Source organism: Melopsittacus undulatus, chromosome 4 (genome assembly GCF_012275295.1).
Source record: "Melopsittacus undulatus isolate bMelUnd1 chromosome 4, bMelUnd1.mat.Z, whole genome shotgun sequence".
Classification (NCBI taxonomy): domain Eukaryota; kingdom Metazoa; phylum Chordata; class Aves; order Psittaciformes; family Psittaculidae; genus Melopsittacus; species Melopsittacus undulatus.
Window position 1 is genome coordinate 44892569 of NC_047530.1, and position 23480 is coordinate 44916048.

The 23480-nt window shown below is 36.9% G+C and overlaps 1 protein-coding gene across 1 annotated transcript in view; it reads right to left on the reverse strand.

Annotated features, from left to right (window-relative positions):
* The window catches only part of RASGRP1 (RAS guanyl releasing protein 1), a 41948-nt gene that overhangs the window by 3820 nt on the left and 14648 nt on the right, over positions 1–23480 (reverse strand). The window contains exons 3-16 of the mRNA XM_005149280.3: positions 20067–20172; positions 17863–17925; positions 17227–17358; positions 15984–16137; positions 12611–12784; positions 11807–11923; positions 9758–10033; positions 8241–8321; positions 7543–7647; positions 5460–5569; positions 4676–4820; positions 3927–3963; positions 3185–3331; positions 1088–1461 (exon numbers count right to left, since the gene is read on the reverse strand). Coding sequence (XP_005149337.1) covers positions 1088–1461; positions 3185–3331; positions 3927–3963; positions 4676–4820; positions 5460–5569; positions 7543–7647; positions 8241–8321; positions 9758–10033; positions 11807–11923; positions 12611–12784; positions 15984–16137; positions 17227–17358; positions 17863–17925; positions 20067–20172 — 2021 coding nt within the window. The remainder of the gene's footprint in view (positions 1–1087; positions 1462–3184; positions 3332–3926; positions 3964–4675; positions 4821–5459; positions 5570–7542; positions 7648–8240; positions 8322–9757; positions 10034–11806; positions 11924–12610; positions 12785–15983; positions 16138–17226; positions 17359–17862; positions 17926–20066; positions 20173–23480) is intronic.

A 23480-nucleotide genomic window follows, 5' to 3' on the forward strand; every position in this document is an offset into this window, starting at 1 on the left:
CACTCTCACAGTAAAGAAGTTCTTCCTGATGTTCACATGGAACCTCCTATGCTCCAGTTTACACCCATTGCCCCTTGTCCTACCACTGGATATCACTGAAAAAAGCCTAGCTCCATCATACTGACACCCACCCTTTACATATTTGTAAACACTGATGAGGTCACCCCTCAGTCTCCTCCAAGCTAAAGAGACGCAGCTCCCTCAGCCTCTCCTCAAACCAATCTTTTTTTAAAAGATAAGCTCATATTATCAATAGCAAAGGATACTTTGGATGCAATACTGAGCATACAAAGATCAGGCTGTGGTCCTGTTTCTGGACTGTTTTCATGTTTGTCCATCTCAGAATAAAGACAGCAATGAATAAAGTATGAAAATAAATCCGCCTTTGTCCCTCATAGTCATATCTGGATCATTCTCCACTGCATTGTTGATACTGTGATAGTCTCTTTAATCTGTCTGGAAAGGTGTTTTTTTCTACAAACCTGAATTTGGGCCAAATCTGAGGTGACAGCCTTATGAATAGCTACTTTGTCAGAACACTTGTAGAGCAAGGTGAGCCACAACTGGGCTGATGCAGGTGAAATCTAGCAAGAGTCATCATGTCTGTTCACAGGAAAATTTCTTGGTGACTTAAAGTTATCAAAAGAAAGAAGGGATTCACTGTCAGTTGAACAAAAACAGAGCCTCCCTCCCCACCCCACCGCCCCTGGCCTCAGATATTCTGCCACTTAGGGGAGCAGAGGCTACCAAAAGCAGGAAGAAAATTAGGACTCTGTTACTTACTTTACAGAATAACATGTTGTCCTAAGCGACTGGATTGTGATTGTGTTCTTGCTTATAACTTTTAAGACTGACAGGGATCAGTGTAATCATAACAAGGGCTTCAAAATTTATTGCCTAAGCCCTACACTAGTGCTAAAATTTATGCTTGAAATGAAGCATTACTGGAGTTAAAGTGGCTAAGAATTTATGATGCTATTCATGGATTGTTCCAGAAATTCATTACACTGGAGTAAGGTGACAACTTCCCACCCAGCCGCCCTACCCCCCCCCCCTCCAACCAGAATTTGTTTCATCATGTATGTACCTGCTCAAGTTCCTGGTATGAAGGTTTACAGCTGTGATGCTCCTCCTTCTTTTTCTGGCTGGAGTCCTTGTTTTCCCATTTAACATACGCCTTTTTGCGGCCTAGAAGTGGACTTGGAAACGGGGATGGTGGAGCTAGCTGGAGATAAGGATTTTCTGGCATCTTATGTTCTTTCTTCTCAACCTGCCTACGAGATACATCACCAGACAGCAGTACAGGATCAGTCTGTGTACCCTCATGAACCACAGATGGTTTCAGTCTCACTGAGATCTTCTGAGCTGAGGAACCCATGAGCATAATGGTTCGGTCCTTGCTGTCTTCACTGTGTTCCACTATTTCTCCATTAGGAAACATAAACAGTCCTTCTTCTTGTCCTGTAAGATATACATGATAAAATGAGGCAAGATCTTATCCCAGGAAAGGAGAAACAGACCCACAGCAATTAAACATGGTTTTAATAAATAAACATATTCTTTTTATATTAATTGCTCTCCAAAATTGGTATCACTGGAAGTTTCTCACCATTGTGTCTCTTGGACCTCTTTGCATGTCTCAGTAACATAAATATGGATCGGCAAGAGGAAACCCAAATGTGCCATCAAGATTAGCTAGAAGAAAACTTCTAGATGGCTATGGGGTTTTATGTAGACCATCAGTGATTGGGCTGCAAAATTTAGCCTGGGCGTTAGTTCAGCGTTACCGTAACTTGCAGCTGTAAGACGAAACTGATCCTCTTCATAAAGGTAAAATAACAAAATTCTTAATTTTACACTGCTTTTGTATAGGTCATCCTAAAATACTTGTGCAGGTAAAAGGGGAGGAGGGAAGAACCCACAATGTTAGAAGCAGTGGGCAAAAGATATGATTAAATGATTTTAAAAAGATCTATTCCAGATAAAGTAACTTCTGTCACTGGGAAGAAAACAAAGTAAGACTGCATATTCACACACATGAGGGGAAAGAAAAAACTCAGTCCAGTAGCTGCTGCAGGCTCTGGAGAATTACATGAGGATATGGATGAACAGATGAGGCTTACACCTTCAAACAAGACCTGAATTCTCATTCTTTGACATGATATAGCCTTGAGAGGTACAACATTCTGGCACACTGGGTGATATGGGGCAACACACTGCAACTCAACCTCTCTATAAGCATGATATCCCAAGAGGTGGTTATTATGCAGCGCTGCAGCCATGGCAGGTGCTATCTTAGAGCTGCATGTTGTCAGTTGTCAAGAGAAATTGGCTGCATTGTGCCAATAGAAAGCCTAAGATGGAATCCAGCACTATGAATCTTAAACGCAACACAAAAGATGGACATCAAAGTGACAAGAAGTAGATTTGAAGAACATTAGATAAAGGCAGGAGAGAAATTCAAAGAAAGTGAGTATTGAGAAATTTGAAACATCAGAATTCAAAATAAAAGTAGCCTGACATCTTAATCAAGGACAATGTTTTCTCCCTTGGAAGTCTACAGGGTAATACACAATATGAAAAGTTTATACACCTTTCATGCAAATTTTGTAAAGATGTAGAAGAAAAGAACAGATTAGATTTCTGGTTGAATGAAAGACGGACAGATGAAGAGGAGTAGTAGATTCAACTGCCAACATGGAAAAATTAAATACAGTTAGCTCCTGATCTTCCCGCTACGCAGATATGTAAGTAAACTGACTTTATAAACTCCACATTAAAATCCAAGTAACACTGTAACAGTGCAGTAGTCACTTAATGTGACAGCAGTGGTAAAAACTGCTGAGTATGCCAAGACCAGCTAGTCAAAGATGAGAGAATCAAGGGAACGTGTCAGCTGTTCAGTTAGTCACATCTAGTCCTCATGAGACTGACAGAAGATTCAACCAGTTTTTGTGGCATTCGTGCACCACACATTCTGTCATGTGACAAGAGATCTCCCAGAAAGGCAGCCTTTCAATACTCAGGCCAGAACTGGAAAATGGTGTTACTCAGTACAGGCTCACACCTGGTTGTAGTTTATATGTTGATTAAACACTGCAGTTACCTAACAAAACCTAAGCTGATACTGTACAACTCAGCACTATCTAGGTCTTTTGATCTTTTTAATGTGATCTTTTCTCACCATGGAATTGTTCTTTGACTCCTATTGGACAGAGGCTTGAAGCAAGAGCAGATGTTGGGCTGCTGTCTGGAACTGATGTTTTGGGTCTTCTCTTGCACTCTATCACAATCAGGTCTTTGCATTGCTTGTGACAATTCATTCCACAGTCTACAAACAAAACACAGTTTACATGATTCAGTGGCTCTGTTGCAGCATCTAAGATCAGTTCTTACATTGTGTTGCCTCCCAAAGAAGCAAGAAAGCTTCTTTGGTGTTCTATACATGTGTTACCTGTAACAGCATACATCTTGTAAACAGACTAATGACATCCCTTTGCTATATACATAGGAAGCTCCTTTTCATTGTGAAAATACAAAACAGCAACATTCAGTCGCAACAGCGTTGTGACTATAGGATTTGCAGAGAAAGCAGATACCTATATGAAGAAGAAAACTCTGCAAAACACATATTGTGTATGTGCTGCACAGTCTCCACAGTGTTGCTGTTTGAGCCCATTGGAATAGAAGGGTCTGCTCCCAAATCTGAATTCAGTGATGTTTTGCAAAGGGTTAAAGCTATCAGCTATGAGTTCCTTCATCTTTGCATTTCTTCTGGACCATATGTCTGACATACTATTCCTGAATCAGTTTTCTCTCTGAGAGGTCAGATTAAATAGGTCCATAGACACTGAAATGGATCTCTGGATTATCAGATTATTATAATCAATTATAGATTAAAATTAACAAAGTATAAAGTACCTTACCTTTGCATCTGTATCCTTGTTTAATGACTCCCCATAGCTGACATTCAAACAAACAGAAAGACTTAGCATTAATATATATATCTGCACATTGATAATGAATAAAAATCCACTAAAAGCTCCACTCATTTCTAAGATCTGAGCACCTGCAGAGCATCTTGGTTTCCTATCGTTTTAATGTTAAGATTGAAATATGAACTATTTACCTCTTTAGCATAAGACAGCTAGGAATATTTTATGTGTTCCTCAATCACAAACAAAATACCTTGAGCTAGTCTGTAATGAACACATCAGCAGACCTGACAGCCCCCAGAGAAGTTGTGGAGCTGGAGCAGATGGAAAATTCTATCTCAGCAGCCTTGTTTGATCCCAGCTAAACTGGGGATTGGCAGAACAGACAGTTTTACTAAATCTCTCTTTGTCACAGGCAGGGGGCATGTCATGTCTGCATGGGGACATGAGTTCTAACAGCCCCAAGGAGTGGAAGGCTCTGGATTTGGAAGTCTTGTCTGAGACTGGTGACACAACCAAACACCACATGGTGGGAGCCATGTTTAAATAGGTAATAGTACTGCAAGAGGAGTGTAGAGGGTACCTTAAATAGCTACACCAGGCAGAAGCCTGGTGTTCCATATAGCTTCACTGGTGTTTTATATAGATCCATTTCTGTATATGACACATAGTGATTACAAGATTAAAAAAAGACATTATTCCAAGCAGTGCTAACATAATTTACTAAAATGTAAGCTTACAAATCCAGCACAGTTGTCGCAGAAAGTAGGTCTCAAGTAAGTGGTCTCTTGGAAGTTGTGAGCAAAGCCAAGTCCTAATTTGGAATAGATTGAGCTAGCTCTCATAAAGTAAGCTGTTATTTCATCCCTGCTAATCAGACCTTCCCTGAAAATAAACAAGAGAAGCTGTTTGTGAGACACACATTTTCTTAACAGCATAAGGAGAATTAAACATATCTTTCTTCACAATTTAAAATGGAAATAGTTTCATGGACCAAAACCTGTAGTGATCTTGGTAATCTTGTCAACTGCTCCCAAAGTCTACAGAAACTTATCTACACATTTAAAATGCAGCCTGTAAGGATAAATTAAATATCTGCATATGCAATGCAACCTCAAAACTACTTCATAGAAAATCTCTGAATAATCACTATTGTATTTTTCCATGCTTCAGTGTGTTAAGAAAAATGTTCTTAATTTGACCGAACTATACATTTGCCAATTTTCTATTTTTGAGGAACATGTTCATTTTAGGAAATTTCCTTAGCAGTATATACTCAATATAATTTAAAAATATATTTTTTTTCTATTATCAGTTCTTCCTCCTATATCTGCCCGGTTACAACTTCTGTAAGCCCATACAGGTGACATTCACAACACATTTAGAAAATGTTTTTGTCATGTTTTCACTTCTATTTGTGGGTGAAGAGGATGATTTTACCACTATAATGACAGAAATAAACTCTAAACATGAAAGCCCTCCAAAAATGTGCTACAAAGTTGATAAGCAGGACTAGATACTCACCAGTCCTTAGCCATTACACAAAATGAGAAAGGAAAACTGGCAGCTATCTTCTCAAATTCTTCCTGGGAAATGTATCCATCCTGATCATGGTCATAATTTTTGAAGACAGACTGTGCAAGGTAATATTAGAACAGTTTATAAGAAGAATGGACTGAATTACCACTTTAGAAAGTCTCCACAATATTTATGGATTTCCTCTCCCACTTTCTCCCAGTATCTATTAAACAGTGCCAACAGTCTAACTGCCTTTTTTTGATTGAGATTAAAGAAGCATTAAGATATCTTGATTTGTAGTAAAATACAGATAAGTCCACATAGGCTTGACTAAATACTTCACTACACAATCACATCTCATTTTCAGTTTTGCTTTACAGAATCACAGAATCCCAAGGGTTGGAAGGGACCTCGAAAGATCATCTAGTCCAACCCTCCTGCAAGAGCAGGGTAACCTAGAGTACATCACACAGGAACTTGTCCAGGTGGGCCTTGAAGATCTCCAATGTAGGAGACTCCACAACCTCCCTGGGCAACCTGTTCCAGTGCTCTGTCACTCTCACAGTAAAGAAGTTCTTCCTGATGTTCACATGGAACCTCCTATGCTCCAGTTTACACCCATTGCCCCTTGTCCTACCACTGGATATCACTGAAAAAAGCCTAGCTCCATCATACTGACACCCACCCTTTACATATTTGTAAACACTGATGAGGTCACCCCTCAGTCTGCCCTTCTCCAATCTAAAGAGACCCAGCTCCTTCAGCCTCTCCTCATAAGGGAGGTGTTCCACTCCCTTCATCATCTTTGTGGCTCTGCACTGGACTCTTTCAAGCAATTCCCTGTCCTTCTTGAACTGAGGGGCCCAGAACTGGACACAATATTCCAGATGTGGCCTCACCAAGGCAGAGTAGAGGGGGAGGAGAACCTCTCTTGCCCTACTAACCACACCCCTTCTAATGCACCCTAGGATGCCATTTGCCTTCTTGGCCACAAGGGCACATTGCTGGCTCATGGTCATCCTCCTATCCACCAGGACCCTCAGGTCCCTTTCCCCTTCACTACTTTCCAGCAGGTCAACCCCAACCTGTACTGGTACATGGGGTTGTTCTTCCCCAGATGCAAGACTCTACACTTGCCCTTGTTGAATTTCATCAAGTTTCTCCCCGCCCAACTCTCCAGCCTGTGCAGGTCTCACTGAATGGCAGCACAGCCTTCTGGTGTATCAGCCACTCCTCCCAGTTTAGTGTCATCAGCAAACTTGCTGAGGGTACACTCGGTTCCCTCATCCAGGTCATTGATGAAAATATTAAACAGCACTGGTCCCAGCACCGACCCCTGAGGGACTGTCTACATATACAATTTGTACTAAATCCTCTCAATTAGTCTTCTCAGTGGTGATCTCTGCAGCTAAATCACCATAGTTGTCTGGTTTATTTTATCAGGTGAATGTTATGTGAAAAGTAGTTATATGACAGAATTGTCATGTAGATAGATACCCATTTCCATGTTACTGTTTGTCTCTTGCCCTAAGGCAAGGAGCACCCCTAGGCCAAATTTAGGAATGTATTCCAAACCAGCATGTATCAAAGGATACCTAGCAAAATTAGAAGTGTCTAGAAGGAGAAGAGATGAAGCAAGGATGCAAAGACAAAGCCTTTACCTCTCTCTGTCATTTTCAGAATCAATCATCTGAGCTTACTGAATGGTTTCCAGAAAAGCAGGTGACACATAAGAGAGAAGAAGCAATGGCTGCTAGTAATAAAGCCACTGAGAGGCCCACTTTCAGATCAAACAACATGATGCTGGAATCCCTGGTAGAAATGGACTCCCTGACTCCTTGGAAGAATGTTACTGGCATTCACACTCCCTACTGGTTCCTTAGCCATTTAAGGAATTTCCTTCCATGCCTCATCAGCCACTGCTGCTATTTACAGTTATGCAGAAATATCTGTTTATGAGGACAGGTGTGCTTACAAACTCAGCACAGCTTTGAATGAGTCCACTATTTTTTCCCTTCTTTCTACCTCCTCATACCTAGAGATTAAGGCTATGAATGAAATGGAAGGTAAATGGGCCAACCATACTTACATCTACCATCCTCTGAACATGTTTGCTGATGGTTTTTGGATCAGGTTTTGGGGCTACTCCTGAGGCCCAATCTGCAACGACTGGTGGTCTGGAAGGTGTCAAAGGCTAGAATAAATTGAATGGAACTTCATTAGTACCACATGGAAAGATTTTCAGGATTACACCTGTTACACATTTGTGACAAATAGCCTCTTGGACCCAACATTATACTTTTGATAATTACATGGTACTTCAGAGTAAGCTCTTCCCTGAACTGTTCAAAACAGTGGCTGTTCCTTCAATTATTACAGTTCACCAACAGCCCTGTAAATGCACGTTTTTTTCCATATTTATAAAACAGAAACAAAACTACAATATAATACTCATGGCTTTCATCACTTAAATCACATAAGAATTCTTCATTTAAAAGAATCTGTATCAATTGCCCAGATTAAGCCTGATGTCATGTCTCCACACAAGTAACTTCATTTGTGTTTGTGTTCATATTATAAAACCTGATATGGTGTCAACACTCCCATATATTCTAGCTTAGGTTTCATCATCAACTAAACAATTTATTCTTTAACAGATTTTACTCAGTCTATAAAGGTGAAATGTTTTCAATTTAGCATAAAATAAAACAAAATTAATGCAAGGGATAGTTATGTTAATCATTAAATTTATGGTGTTTTTCACTAAGACTCTGTAAAAGCCCTTACAGTAGCTCGGTGACTTCGTGGCTCTCGTGCATATGAAAGCTCATAAATTTCATCTTCTGTGTAGTAAAGATCAAGAGACAGCTGAAATCAAACACAAAATTAATTTAATTCCAAACCAGTCACTACCCCTTGATAAGCCTGTTCCTGGTGAGCATGAGTATTTTATTGAGGATTTTTAATTTTGGTAGCACCTAGAAAAAAAATGCATGTGAGCTGCACAGGTGTTCACTGTGATTTAAAATGGGTACATTTCTAAATTCCAGACTGTTACTGCCATTATCTGGAAATCTGTATCATTACACAGCCACAGTTATCAGCTCAGGAAGTGACTGTAGGCATAATTAGCAGTCACTTAATAAGTAACCTGAAAAAAAACATTACTCCCATAATATTCAAGTGGTTCATGTTGTGCAGCTAAGCACAAAAGCACCATTCCAGTGAAACTGTCCATCAAGTCAAATTCTCAGAAAACTCTTGTTTAAGCTTGTCATATTTATCCAAACCAGCTGTGGTTGACTGTACTGAACTAAGAAGTACATGATGAAGATAAAAGACAGGCTTGAATATATTTAGTAAGAACCTTTAGCTCTCAATGGCAATTACATACAGCAAGAAATATTACAGCTGGGTATATAAAGGAAATAGAAAAAATTGTCTAATTAAGACTTTTGCATATGTCCTGGAAAATAGTATAGCAGATACAAATTCCAAGCTGAGATTAAAGACTAGTAACATTTTTAACTATTTGCATGAAAATACACTAGACACAGTTGAATAGAAAACCCAGATATAAATATGTTACAAGCCTCAATCTATGGCAAGGCCAAAGAAAGTATAAGCTTATTAAGAGAGTCAACACTACTGTAGTCTTTGGTATATAGACAAGAAATCTAAATATGCTATTTTAAGCAATTAATAACCTTATTCAAATTGCACACGTGCAACAGCTTTCTGTGAACAACTGCAAACATTACTGTTGTAGTCATAATAGTGAATAATTTTAGATTCTTAGGGAAATAAAAGTAGTTTTTGATACTCCAAAATAAAAGTTCAAATGTTACTTCTATGGATTTTTGACTTATGTATGGAATTATTAATACCTCTTCAAACTGATTTGCCTGCTAATGGGAAAGCAGATGACTAAGGAAACAAAAGGAGAAAGACTGTTGGAAATATCCAGGAACAAACGGGAAAGTTATGTGCCCTGAAATGTTAGCAGATTAGAAGATCCTGCTCTGAAATGAAGTATATCTCTCAATTTATGTCCTATCATATATAGCATATATAATACACATTTCCTTGCCTTATAGAAAGAATTACAAGCATACTGCTGAACTGGCACTTCTACCACTGCTGCCAGATAAACCAGTATCACTAACTTTTTCCTCTTCTATTCCATTAAGGAAAGAAAAATATTACAGTATTATGTATTTATAATTAATAGAATACTTAGTTGCTTGAGAGGTATATGAAATTATTTTTTAAATTGAGGTATTTATCTCATCTAACAGACTTACTGTAAGTAAATGAACAAGGTCCATATTAGCCTCCAGGGGAAGTGGCATTTCCTGAAGTTGTATCAGCTCATTTATATGGTTATACAGAGAGTATAGTTTGTATATGTTAATTTTTTTGTCCTCTAAGTAGTCTGGCATGCCCTCATAAAGTGATATCAAGTCTTTCAGGTGGACCCCAAGTATTGGGATCTTAAAGTTACTGCACTCATTATAAGCACGTCGGTAGCTATCATAATTTCTGTATGATGAAAGCAGTTCCGTCATTTCATTAAACACCTAAAAATAAAACAAAAATAAATCAAAATTGGTTACTGGTTTTCTTCTGGTCATACAGCACAAAAATTTCTCATGTTATTATTATTGGGTTTGTTTGCAATGACTCTTGAAATGCTTTTTAAAGCTTTAGGTTTCAAATGAAATCTAGGTATTTACCTCCCCTAATTTAACTATCTAGAATGTATAATAGATAACATTATATATTATAATAATATAATAATATTATAGTTATAATAATAGATACTATTATAGTATATAATGTAGGAAGACCAGCATTAATGCTGGTAAAAGAAATAGGATCCTCTCAGATCAAGGGGATGTGTACATAGATAATAGATAATGCATAGCACAAGCTCTCTGACCTCCATAAAAGCCATCATCTTCACCTTAAAATGTGGAATGCACTTCTTCAGCTTTCAGGTCAACAGCTGGAATTGCTGGAATTGGAAAGTCTTGGCAGAGAAACCCTACGCTGTGATATGGTCCCATCACAGCATGACCAGAACTCCTACTACAGTTCAAGGTGGCACATCTCTGCTTTTAAGAAAACTTTTTTTCCATGGAAATGAAGAAAAAACAGTATATTTGACTTGTTGTAAAGACCAAATGAATCTTAAGTCTAGAAGTATAAATATTTCCCTTGTATAAAACCATACAGGTACTGATTCTTAACCTTATAAAATCAATAGACTGATGTTTTCCTGTGGAAGTTCCATGTAACACCTTGATTTTTAACCTTTGCAAACTATTTGTTATTGTTAAACTTTAAAGTGTGTTCTCAAGACACTAATTAAGAGCCTTTATTTGCTTGCTTTCTGTTAGTGCTTGTATACAATATCTTGCCATAAAGAAGTTATTAAAACGATGGACACATAGGTAGTCCACTTCTTGTAATGACAAAATTTATAAAACAATATGCTTCTAATATAAGCTCGATAACTTTTTTATAGAACACGAGAGCTGCAACAGTTACCAGTAGGAGGTCATATTCCTGGTCTATACTTCAGGTATGCACTGTTCATTCAAACTGATTATACTGTGATCAAAAGAGGTTCATTAGATACCTATGCAAAAACTTTCAGGCTCTAAACAAGATAAAATAATAAATATTAATCTCTGAAGAAGCCATTCCAGTGCTAAAAAAATATGCTTTTCTTCACAGTTTTAGCAGGAAGAATCTCAAAAAAAGTATCTGTATTCCACACAAATTCAAATGGAAATTACAACTGATTCCTAACATTTCACTGTATTGTAATGTGTGCATACTAGGACTAAGTTTGTTCAGTCTGAAGTAGATAAAATCTGTCCCAGTGAAATCAGATAAACAAAACCAGTCCTTTCAGTTTTAAACTCAAACTGCAGAGCTCTGCGCTAGCATTCATAGACTCAAGATGGTCAGTGCTGCAATCAGTGACAATAGCTTTTTCCCTCAAATGTTCAAGGATCCAATCCTCTGCTTTTGTGTTTGAATGCTATTCTATACAACTGCAAATAAATGAAAATGCAGCTTGTGGCATCTGAGTATTCAAAGAGAAACTTTAGAGAAGCTATAGAAATCTTGAAGAAAAGTGAGGTTGGAAGTATAGGAGTAACTGGTACCATAGAGATGAAATAACAAAGAAAACCCCTCCAAGACCAAAGCAATTCTCTTTCTTTTTTTCTCTCCTGGTTTTCTCTCCATCTTGTTCAACGAAATAAGATAGGTTTTTTGTGTGTGCAGTGGCAAAAAAAGTTAAAGGACATCTTTGTAAAACTTAGAGGAGTGATACCAACCTTAATTACATCATGAGGAACACATGAGCTTGTTTCCTTGAGTCTGGAAATTGAGCTGTGACAGAGACCTCCTATCACTGCCATTAATGTATTGAAGTTCTGAAGCTGGTGGAGCTTCTGTGTTGACAAAGAGAAAAAAAATAGTATTATTTTTTAAAGTTGTTCACTACACACATTCAAATTCTACATTTCCTCTACCATCCTCCTCTAAAGTCTTACAAGTTTTGTGCCAGTATCCATTTTAGTAATGAGCTGTGATTTTACTGGGTGCAATGTACTTATTTTACTGTTATTAGATATTAATTCTGAAGATACACTAAATCTTCTAAGTACTTCCTCAGTACTTCTCCCTCTTCCCACAGCCTACCACAACTAGGAAATGCTGCCTATTGTCTTGATTATGATTGCAGTTGAATTACTATGCAAAGATCACCAATAGGACCATATCTCTTCTTCTACCCAGTGAGGCACATCTAGTAGAAATGTTTCTAATTATTAAGGTTCATGCTTTGGAAAGGGACACAGTCACAGCTTGGAATCTCACTAGCTGATTCAAAAGTAAGACTAGTTTTTCTGTGAAACCAGGTTCTTTTTAGAATGAATATGAGAACGTAATGGTGCCATAATATCTGAATAGCTGATATGAAACTGCAGCATACACAAATATGCATGCTGTATGTATGAACCAGGAGACCAGTACCAACACTCCCAGCTGACCCTATAGTAGCAGCATGGGAAGAACACCTCAAGTGCTGTATTAGAGAAAGACAAAATAAGCACTACACATGTCAAAATTTAACTGACCTGTGCAACATGAATGAACTTGATGAACACTTCAGCCCGAAGCTGTGGTGTTGGTCTGCTGAGAACCATTAGCTGCACCCACTGAGAGATACCATTGCAAAGAGCAATTGATCTTTCCATTGTTGGATTCTCCTTCACACAGCTATTCACAATGTAGTTCTGATAATCTGAGAACTTCAAAACAAACAAACAAAAAGAAAACCCAAAAAAAAAAAAACAAACAAAACAAAGAGCGTAAATGAAAACTCATACACCTCATGAACTGTGCAGATAAAGGCCTGCTTTTTAAATGAAATATGCAAGATATATTTTACATCTTAGATATCCATAAGACTGAAATTTCTCCTTGGTCAAAGCAGAAGGCTTCAACTAATTGAATTAGCTGAAAGCATCTTTTTTGCCACAATTTGTATCACACCATTTAAATCGTATATATCTCAGGAGCCTCAGCTCTCATAAAATTTAGGATGATGGCTATCCTCCCTGCTCAGTGGCTCCTTAGATTCACTGAATCTAAGCTTCAACAGGGAAGATTAAACTGAATTTAAAGTGTAATCTAGTAACTCAGCGATAGTTTAAGGAAATCAAGTGTTCAGTCTATGTATGTAGGTCACACTTCTGAATTAAGCTATACTAATACAAAAAGTAAATTCAATGAGATGAATATAAAACTTATACAAGAGCATTAAGAATGAGGGCTACAGATTTGTTAATATTTTTAATATGGCTTGTGAGATTCTCTTATTTAAACAAAGTGTTCTAAAATTGTTCAGTAGATACCTGTATGTACCAAATAGATTTTTTTAAGCAATTCTTACCAGTAAAAAGTCAAAAAGAAACAATCATTTGGTTTTGTTGATGCAATGCTTACCCATTCAGTTGATTTACCCAATAACAAGAATACACAAGAATTTGAATCATCAGAAAATGCAACATAGGGTTTATATATCCATTCTTTACTATGATTACTAATATTTTACCAAAAATTCATAGCTGTAATAGAGACATATTGCTTTCTTAAGGCCATAGGAGTATGCTGAATGGCATTGATCCTTAAGAAAAGGTCATAAATTGTCAGGCTGCTATTTCTTTTTTTTCTCTCTCTCTCTCTCACTTTCTCTCCACTTTTCAATTTTTCCATACATTTAATAAGAACTATTAACATTTTAAAAAGCAGATATGACAGCAGACATCTCTGGATTTGTCCTCTTATTAAATTAATAATAAGTAACAGTAATAAGTAGAGCTATCTCTGAGATTACATAGTACTTACTTAAAATTACTGTTTGAATTTTGAACCCCAGCCAGATTTGGCTGGATCTTGAAGTTTAAGCAACTACTTTATACAGATAGATAATTTTTCACTACCTGACTACATAATTACGGACTTCATAGCAGTTACAGCACAATTATGAAGCAGTTTGATTAGTTTATATTTTGTTCCCAGCAGCTCTCACCTTCAGAAAAGATTTTTTTTTAATGCTGAACAAATTTATATCTAATATAGTACTTAAAGTTTTGAAATAATTTTGGTGTAAGAATTTATTAATGAGGTCATCTTTAACAAGACCGTTAATGGCAGATATGGTAAAGAAGTCCAGGTACTTTAGTAATTCAGGAGTCTGGCATTGCAATGGCTAACTTACGAGTCTCAACAATAAAATAGAATTCAGATTCTTACAAAAGAAGGTAGCCTCTCTGTATTTTGTAACTGTAAGTTAAAATGGTTTCTGAACACCAGCAGGTGTATGCCATTTTTGCTCTGTGAACACCACTCCCTGCATTTTTCTTTGCTGCAAGATGTATAGTGTCTGGAAGATTTTGCTGTGCTATGTTCAGGGGATCAAGTATTTCTTCCTGACTTTCAAATGACTGAATCAATGAATAGTTATTCCTGTGACTGATAACATGCAAGTCATTTGCAGCCTGTCTTCCAGTATATGCTGCCATGTTAGAATAACAAAAGGATTCTGTGGCTTAGCATACCATGAACATATTCTGCAAAGAGTTAATCTATACAGCTACTTATTAATTAAGCATTATTTTCTGATCTGAGGTCTTGGTAATGCAATTTATACTAAAAAATATGCAAGACCCTGCACATGAAATGCGGACAAGTATGTAACTGTTGGAACTCCATGACTTATCCAACACCCTGACTGCAACCATACTTGTTATGCTCATTAATCATTAATTACTTTTTGTCTGCACAGAGCTTGAAAATGCTAAGAGTTATATAAGCTTCGCATATTATTACTGCCTACAGGCAGCAATCTGTGCATGACTTTGCTTCTATGTCTTTTTGAATTTAACAAAACACAAAGAGTCATGTACTGTCAGCTAAAAAAAAACAACACTAACACACAACAGTGAAATTTTCCATAATCTGCTGAGAGCCCCTCTCCTGGTGAGACTTCATCTTCAAATTGTGCTTCAAAAAAGAAGGAAAAAAAAACAAACCCAAACCAACCCAAACCAGTAAATAACAAAAACAACCCTAAAAACCCCACTTCGCTTTCATTGTTGTCATCACACTGACTTTGAAACCACCTTAGAATTTGGTCTCTAATGTTCACTTTTCCATCTGTGAACTGTATCAGGTTTGAATAGAAGTAATGCTGTAGCATACAAGGGTGCAAGCCAGGGTGCATGGGGAATTTAGCATCTTATATGCTGCCAACATAGCTGAAAAAAACAAAGCAAATGAAAGAAAACATAAATCCTTACAAAAGGAAAAGATAAATCCTTAAAAGTCTTTTGTGTACTTGAAAGCTTGTATAATAAAATATTTTAAACCCCCCTTACATTAAAAAATGGCATTTTCTCAATTGTTTCCTTATCCCTAGTCTTTGTTATGCACAATACAAAATACCAAGTAAAGTCCAGTGGACTTCTGTACAGACAGTCCGTTAGTCACTGCACAAGAATGCTGCACTGTTTTCTACAGCCACAGGAGGTTAGCATTCTAGGAGAATATTCCAAGTTTCCTTCATCCCATCTCAGCCTGGTTACTGACTTGAGTCAAAGGAGGCTGCTTGTTCCTGTGCCAAACACCACTTATTCTAACAGAAAGATAATTTGGAAAAAGATCAAATGGTTACTTCCAACTGACCTTGCCCCAACTCTGTTCCACAATTGTTTAAAAGGTTCACTCTCTCAAATGACAGCAGCAAAAGAGTATGTACTCAGAATAAGTGCCACTGGCCACCTTCAACACTAGTCAAACAAAAAGAGTCTGGACACAGACTCAGCTTGTCCAACAGCTTGCACTGCAGGGTTAATCTTATAATACTACCTCTCTCCCATGTTTTCTATGTTCTTCATATCTTTCTTTAAAATAAGTAAATAAATTTAAAAAATAAAAATCACTTACTGATATTCTTCTGAAAGACTTAAATTCAAGATAGGTAAGGTGGTCTGATAGCTCCTCTGGCTCAAGGTGATCAAAAAGAAGTGAGACTTTACGTTTCTTACTGGTGTTGGTCTTTACACGCTGTGTCAGCTTCCTAGACCAATCCCTAGAATTTCTTTTAGACAAAAGAGAATTACCATGAGTTAGTTTCTGAAGAGCAAAATTTTTGTCTCTCCCTAGTACAAAAATATCACTGTTTTCAGTCCTTACTTCAATAAAAAGTGAGTTATTTGAGTTTCTAAACAGCTAGTTCCTTTTATACATTTGAGATTGTATGACAAATTACTGTTAGTCTTTATTATACTGTTGTAGCAAGCAAGTACTATATAACTATTATTACTAAACAGCACGAGATTATATATTGCCATTCCAGAACTACTATCCATAACTTCATCTTCACTGAACAGATCCAGTGCTCCTCCATTTAAAAATTCTTACAGGTTTCCTTGATGAGCCTCTATGAGCTCTCGCCCTACACTGTTCACACATAGAGTGATGAAATTCAATTGAATTTGAAAAAGTAAAAAGCCTCTTTCATAACCAGATAAAATGTATGCCAAATTCTGCTCTGCTTTTGCCTGTCCATTTCCAACCAAAGTACAAATTGACACTGTTACAGAGTTCCAGAGAGCTATCTTAGTCTCCTTGATAACAGGGAAAGTTCTCTTCCCAAGAAAGAACTATATGATGCATAGCTATTAGGATTTTTTCTTTCTTCTTCTAAGTAAAATTACATAAAATAGAAACAAGAGTTTTACAATGTAATAAACTCCATCTTCTCACTTACCTCAGGTGTTAAAAATATAAACATACTTTTTTAACCTCATCTCTTTTAACCAATCAAAATGTATTCTCCTCTCTCATTGACTTCAAGTGATCCTTCAAAGTCATTAGGCCTCTACAAATTTCCTAGGTTCCCTGGATAGAGTAAAATTTATCTAGCATAGAGAATCAGCACAAACTCTACAGTGCATTTAAATTCAACCTAAGCCATTCTTTAAATATATTCTCTTTCTCTATGTAATATATATATATAACATCTATAATGAAGTATAAACTCTTCTGAGGATAAGTAATATATGACTTATAAATTTAACCCACTGTAGGACAATTATGCTGCTATACTAGAGAGACATTATATTTGAATACATGAAATTCAGAGCAAAAGTTTGTTTTCTGAGCATATTGCGACTTCAGCACTCACATTTGAGTTGTGTCAATTAGACGACAGTGTAGCTCCTCACCATTAGCTTTAACCAGTTCTTGAAATTCCTCCATAGTTGTGGATAGTTTAGAGTCCATTTTGAACATAACCCAGAACTCTGTAATCCAATACCTATTGCACATTGAAAATATAGAAACACAAAAATAAAGGTTTTACTCTAACATCAGTAAGGCTGAAAAGTGATTCAGAATCATTTCAGTGACTGAGTGGAATTACAAAGGAGAATTATCTACTGCATAAAATAGTTTGCTGAATACAATAGAATTACCTACTGAATACAATAAAATAGCTGCAAAATCCCACTTCATTTTTTTAATAGACCTGTACAATAATATTAGACACAATACTACCAATGCTAGCACTGTCAGTTTTCACTGATGGTTAAGATACAGACTCAGTTAAAAACTGTGACCCAAAAATTCATGCACCAGCTTCAATGGATATGCACAAAGCCAGTTGGGTCTTTCTGTTTAAAACTACTAAAGTGAACCTTGAAAAGCTGAATCAGTATAGCTGTTTGTCCTTTTAATATCAGCTTAACATATGTGAAAGCAGTCTTACATACGGCACATGGATAGCTGCAGACTATTACCTATCAAGCAAGAATACTCTTACCTCACAAAATAGCATATCTTTACACACAGCATGGAAGATTTACTTTCTAAAGCATTAAGATAGGTAGAAAACTGTTAAGGAAAACCACATCCATTCATGCATGAGATGAAATACAACATGCTTGATACTTCCATACCTGTAAGCAATAGGAATCATTCTACTGATAACAATATCAGTTTAGGGTTTTACACAAGTGTATACAAAGTATATCGCAGGACTTTTAGCAAAAGTTTATTGTACATAAGACTACTGTGAGTAATACTGATGTAGCTGCCCAAGTACTTAGTTTTTAGTGAAACAATTCTGCTTTCTACATGTTTTTTTCTCTGCAACATGCTTCACAATTTCTAATAAAACTTACGCACTTGCACATCTCACTAGAGTCTGAAACAGTAATACTAAATTCATCAATTACTGCTTCTATGAAAAAAAAGCCTTTTCAGTTAATTACAATTCACTAAAGATTTCCAAAAAAAAAGATTCTCTTTTCTTTTAAATGCAACCAGCTGTATACAGCGGTAGAGAAAAATGTTAAATGCTTCTCTCTGCAAATCTCACCTTTCTAACTACACAACAGTTTCTATTTGACTTGTGGTAACTGGAAATATTTTTACTCTATTAACTCTGTAAAGCACATTTTGATACGGTAGCCAATGTCTTTTGAAGACATGGAAATTCCATTTTCAAAATGGATTATGCATATCTTGTTTCTTCTGCTGCAGATTACACACATATTTTCAGTGCTAACACATAGAACTTCATGGAAATACCTTGTGAATCACATCACAATCTGACTGAAATTAATGGAAGCCTAAAACTACCAAAACTGAGGGGACATACACACATGTAAGCACCCATGTTAAAAGCTTAAATTAGGCTGACTATAGAACCAGTGAGGTCTGAATAAGTTCCCAAATATTTTTAAGGGCCCTGAACTGAATGTCTGAATTCAGATGGTTCAAAAGTCACCCAGAACCATCTAAAAATCAGTCCCATAATTCAGGGGATGGAAAATGGTGAAACTGGAACACCTGCAAGGTTTTTCAAAATACAAGAGCCCAGGCTACCTGATCCATTCAAAACTGGTTCTACCTGTCAATGTCTTTACAGACAGTCTGCAATGTTTATACACAGAGTCAAAAAAAAAGCTTGCAAAATTACAAGTCTGATGAAAGTTTGAATCACTTTCTGACTGTGGAAAACATTACTTCTCAGAAACATACAAGAAACTACTGTCTTCCATTTTTAAAGAGCACATGAGCATAAATTAAATGCATGCTACAGCACAGTTGGAGCTTAGCACACTTGATCTGTCACTTGGTTAGAGAAGCAGCAGGATAGTCAGAACCCAACACTACAGTAAATCTTGGTTGTAAATGATGCTGCTTTTAAAAGCCAGTAAGATACAGAGTTTGGGGAAAGAAAGGATTATCTAAATTAAATGGTATCAAAATTGGCTGGAGATTCTCAGCTTGTCAGGTCTGCTTCCTGTACCTAGTCTCCTATTTAATTAGGTGTAAACATTCTTTACAGCTAAGAAGTCAGGTAATATATGCCACAATTTTTTTTAAAGGTTGGCATTACCAATATGATCTAGTAGCGTTGTTGTGGGAAATGTAATGAGCCAGAAACATACTTTTATAACTCCAGGCAGTTACCTCAAAATGGGAGAAAATAGGAGGGAAAAGCTTATTATTTATTCCAGTGCGAGTAAGTGATAGTGTGAGTAAGAAATACTATTTGTTGAAAATCTTCATCTCCAGATGATACAATTAGAATATTTTCAAGAACTGCCCCTTTGTTCCTTGTTCTTCCACTTATATGGAGGACAGAAAGAGAGAAAAAGAGATCTGAAACTTAGGCCCAGGTTCACAGGACTTAACTGAGGTGCCTCCATTAATCTTACACCTGCTAGGTATTTCGTCAAAGCCCAATGGAGGGTGATTTATCCTACTTAAAATCTGAAATGGAGTTTCATCTTTTGATCTGTGGTTGATAAGCTAAACCCCCCAAAAAACCCCAAACAACCAAACCCCAACCCTAAACAAACCAAAAAAACAACCAAAACCTGTGAAGAATGAGTATATTGTTTAAATAACGGAACAGTAATACACTCAAATATTAAATATCCTCTACTTACCCATTTCAAAATTGTCAAGTTATCTAATATTACCTTAACAGCAGGTGAATGTTAAAAAGGATATAGATCAATGAGTTTCTGGAGCATGTCTGCAGAGGAGATGATAAACTGATGCATAGCCAGAATTATCTTTAGCAGCTGGTTGTTTTGATATGCATTTCCTTCTAAATCTGAAAAAAAAGGAGTATTCATATTGAAATCTTGGCATAACTCGGTAAAAGAGGCTTTTTCAGAACACTAATTCTCATCAGGCCTGTTCACCTACGCTATTTCAAAAATAGCAGTAACCTACTAACTCAGGAAGTGCATCATTTTTCTGATGAGTGCTACATACCATGATTTGGAAGACCCTTACCATATTTAAATAAATAAACAAATAAATAAAAATAAGGCAAGCAAAAAAGCAAGTGTCAAAAGCACTCAGAATATTCAGATCGTTATTTTTAATGATCCCAGCCCAGCAATGCACTTAAATGCTTAGCCTTAGGCAGATGAGTATAACCTTTGAAACAAATTAATGAATTGCAGAGCCAAAGAATTCAGTTACTGATCCATACTAGTCAGTCAGTGGCACAACTGAACTTATCAAACAGTATGGCCATATTCTTAAGTGTTCGTAAGGCTGTTTGTATAGCTGACATACATAACACTGAAGTACGTGCACAGGTTCCATAGAAAGCATGGAACGAGATACAATGCATGCAGAAGCCCACAGGTTAACCTGTTGATGCTCCCTGTGATGGACCTAAATATCCTAACACATTTCCTCAAACTATGCATTACAAGGATGTCACTTGAAGAGGCTTTTAGATGAGATATATCTTAAAGGTCTTGTGGTCTTTTTTTCCATATTCAGAAAAAATCAAAGACATCAAATGTAGCAGAATGTTTAAAAGTTTTAATTTCTGTAACACAGTAGTGAAAGTATTTGTAAATATTAACAGATATTTTTCTACACCTGTCATAAGAGAGCCAAAGTAGCTTGAATTGGAATTAGACACTCTTGTAAATACAAAAGAAGATTTACCATTTTAAATTATTTTAAATACACTGTCCTCTGTGAGGATAAATACAATTATCAATTAAACCAACATTAACACGATCAATATACAGAAGCAATGCACAATAATGTAAAGTGGAAGAGGAAGGTGAAATAGCAGATTTGTGGCATATGAAATGGCATCTAAAATGAGGAGGTAAGGATTTTTAAATTGCACAACATCAAAAATAACATTAAACTTAGCCCACTTGCAAAACAAGATAATCCGTGTTAGTCATTAAGCAAGAGTTTCCTATGCCCTTTTACAGGAAAGTACCGAATGTGAAGAGAGGACCCCAGAGCCCATGTCTTTCTTTTTGAACAATACACTGGATCTTTCATAGAACTAATTAAGCCTGATTTCCTCTAGATCTGTCTCCACTATTCTTCACTACACAATGGTCCTATCACAATATGCTCCCCAGAAAGTCTTTTCCTTCTCTTTCCCACAACACTGCCATAACTCCTCACTCATGCTTAAAGCAATACATGCTGTGGTTGAATCCAGGCAGGCTGACTGCCAGACAGCAAATCAGATCAGACCACTGCTGGGCTCACACAACTGCGATCACCAATCTGGATGTGTCTCTTCTACTCACACAATTCTTTGAGATTCCTCTCTTTCCATCAAATTTTAATTTAAGATGGCAGACAGGCTGACTCTATCTTATGCAGAGTAGATGTAGCTTAGCAGGAAGATGGCTCAGAATGGCCTAGCTCTATAGTTTACAAGTTGCTGTTTATCTAACTGTGAAGCCCTGAAAGCAGAGAACATAGCTGGTATGGGTAACTTCATTCCTCTAGCAAAAATCCTAGTCAGTCTGGAAGACACTCAGCACAACAGTCTTGAAACATCTTACTACAGCCAGCCTCTCAGGCAAGACAAATGGAAAAATCCTGATTAGCAAATTCTGGTGGAGCCTCTGCGACCACGGAGCACCCTCAGCACTATGAGGCCCAGAATGAGAACTTTATGCTCCAGGTGATCTTCAACACTTAACACGAGAGACCATTTCTAAATCTACCTTCTGTAGTTACACTTAAATAGAGCCTCTTAGCTTATACCACAAGTTCTCTGTTTTACAGCATGAACCAAAGTTTATGCATTCACTGTTTCATATCCTCATGCTTACTCAGGCCTGTAGTATTTGGCATTTTGTACTCTTCCAGTGTCTTCAGGAAGAATAAAATTATTTTAGGCCTTGCACACAGAGGCCTCCATCAATTTGCATCCATTTTACAAAACTTGGTGTTCTGCCAGAACCTCCATCCAACAACTCTTGTTGAATCAGAAAAGCAATTCAATATATGCTTAACTTGGAAGCCGAATGGTTATGTGCACACGTACTATTAAGTATATACAGCTGTAACGAAATCACCAACTTTTCAGAAGTGCTCAATATTGATCATCTCCAGCTGACAAAGACAGCAAACAATTCACTTTCTTAGCAGGTTTTTCCTCTGTGTGTATTCCAAAATCTTCTGCCATTATACAACATGGGTACCACTTGGCACAAAGCTCCAGATTGAATTTCTGTCCTCTCAAAGGCCACTTTTCCATTTTACCATGATGCAGAGAAAAAGAGTATGTTCTGCCTACTGTTAGTGATTAGGTCAACACATTTATGGTATTTTCTTGCATAATAAAAGTGCATTTATGCTTCATAACATCGAGACCTAATTATCTCACAACAGAGATAGACTGCATTATGATGACACGCAATTAGTTCGCACACACTAAAGCAGTACTAAGTATTGTGTCATCCATTCTCTCAACAAACTTCACAAAGAAAAACACTGTATTACTGATGGTTTAAAAACAAATTAAAACACTCTGCAGCAAAAAAATCTTAAAGTTCCCAGTACAGTCCAGCACCGAGCAGCAAGCTTTAATGGAATTGTAGCAGCACATAGTTTTACAAACACATGGCATATCAAATATTTAATGTCATCTTCCTGCCGAGTTTTAAAGGAAGCACTTTTCAAGTGCATGCACCATGATACAGCAAATGCTACTAAAGAGGAAAATATTGCATCTGATTCCTCTTCTATTTATATTTCAAAAAGTCATAATTAAAAACAAATCGTGGAGTTAAACTGGTAAAAGTCAAGAACAGACTCCAGCTCAGTTTCAGTTTCTGAACTGTCATTGGATCTGTCACATCTCTGACCACTAGGTCTCTTCAGAGAGCCAACCTTCTAAACAGCCGTGTGTAAAGAAGTAACAAGAATTATGTTAAACTGCCTCTCTGCAAATGGTGAAGCAAACAAGAGGGCTTTCCTGATTGTGTTGCAAGAGTGTTTCTGAATGCCTTTACAGCACTCTCTTGAACCTTCAGCAGTTTGTTTTAAACCTTTGAGACACATTTTTGTTTCCGTTTGTATACCTGTTTCTAACCACACACCCTGCTGAGCAAAAACCACTAAGTGAATAATAAA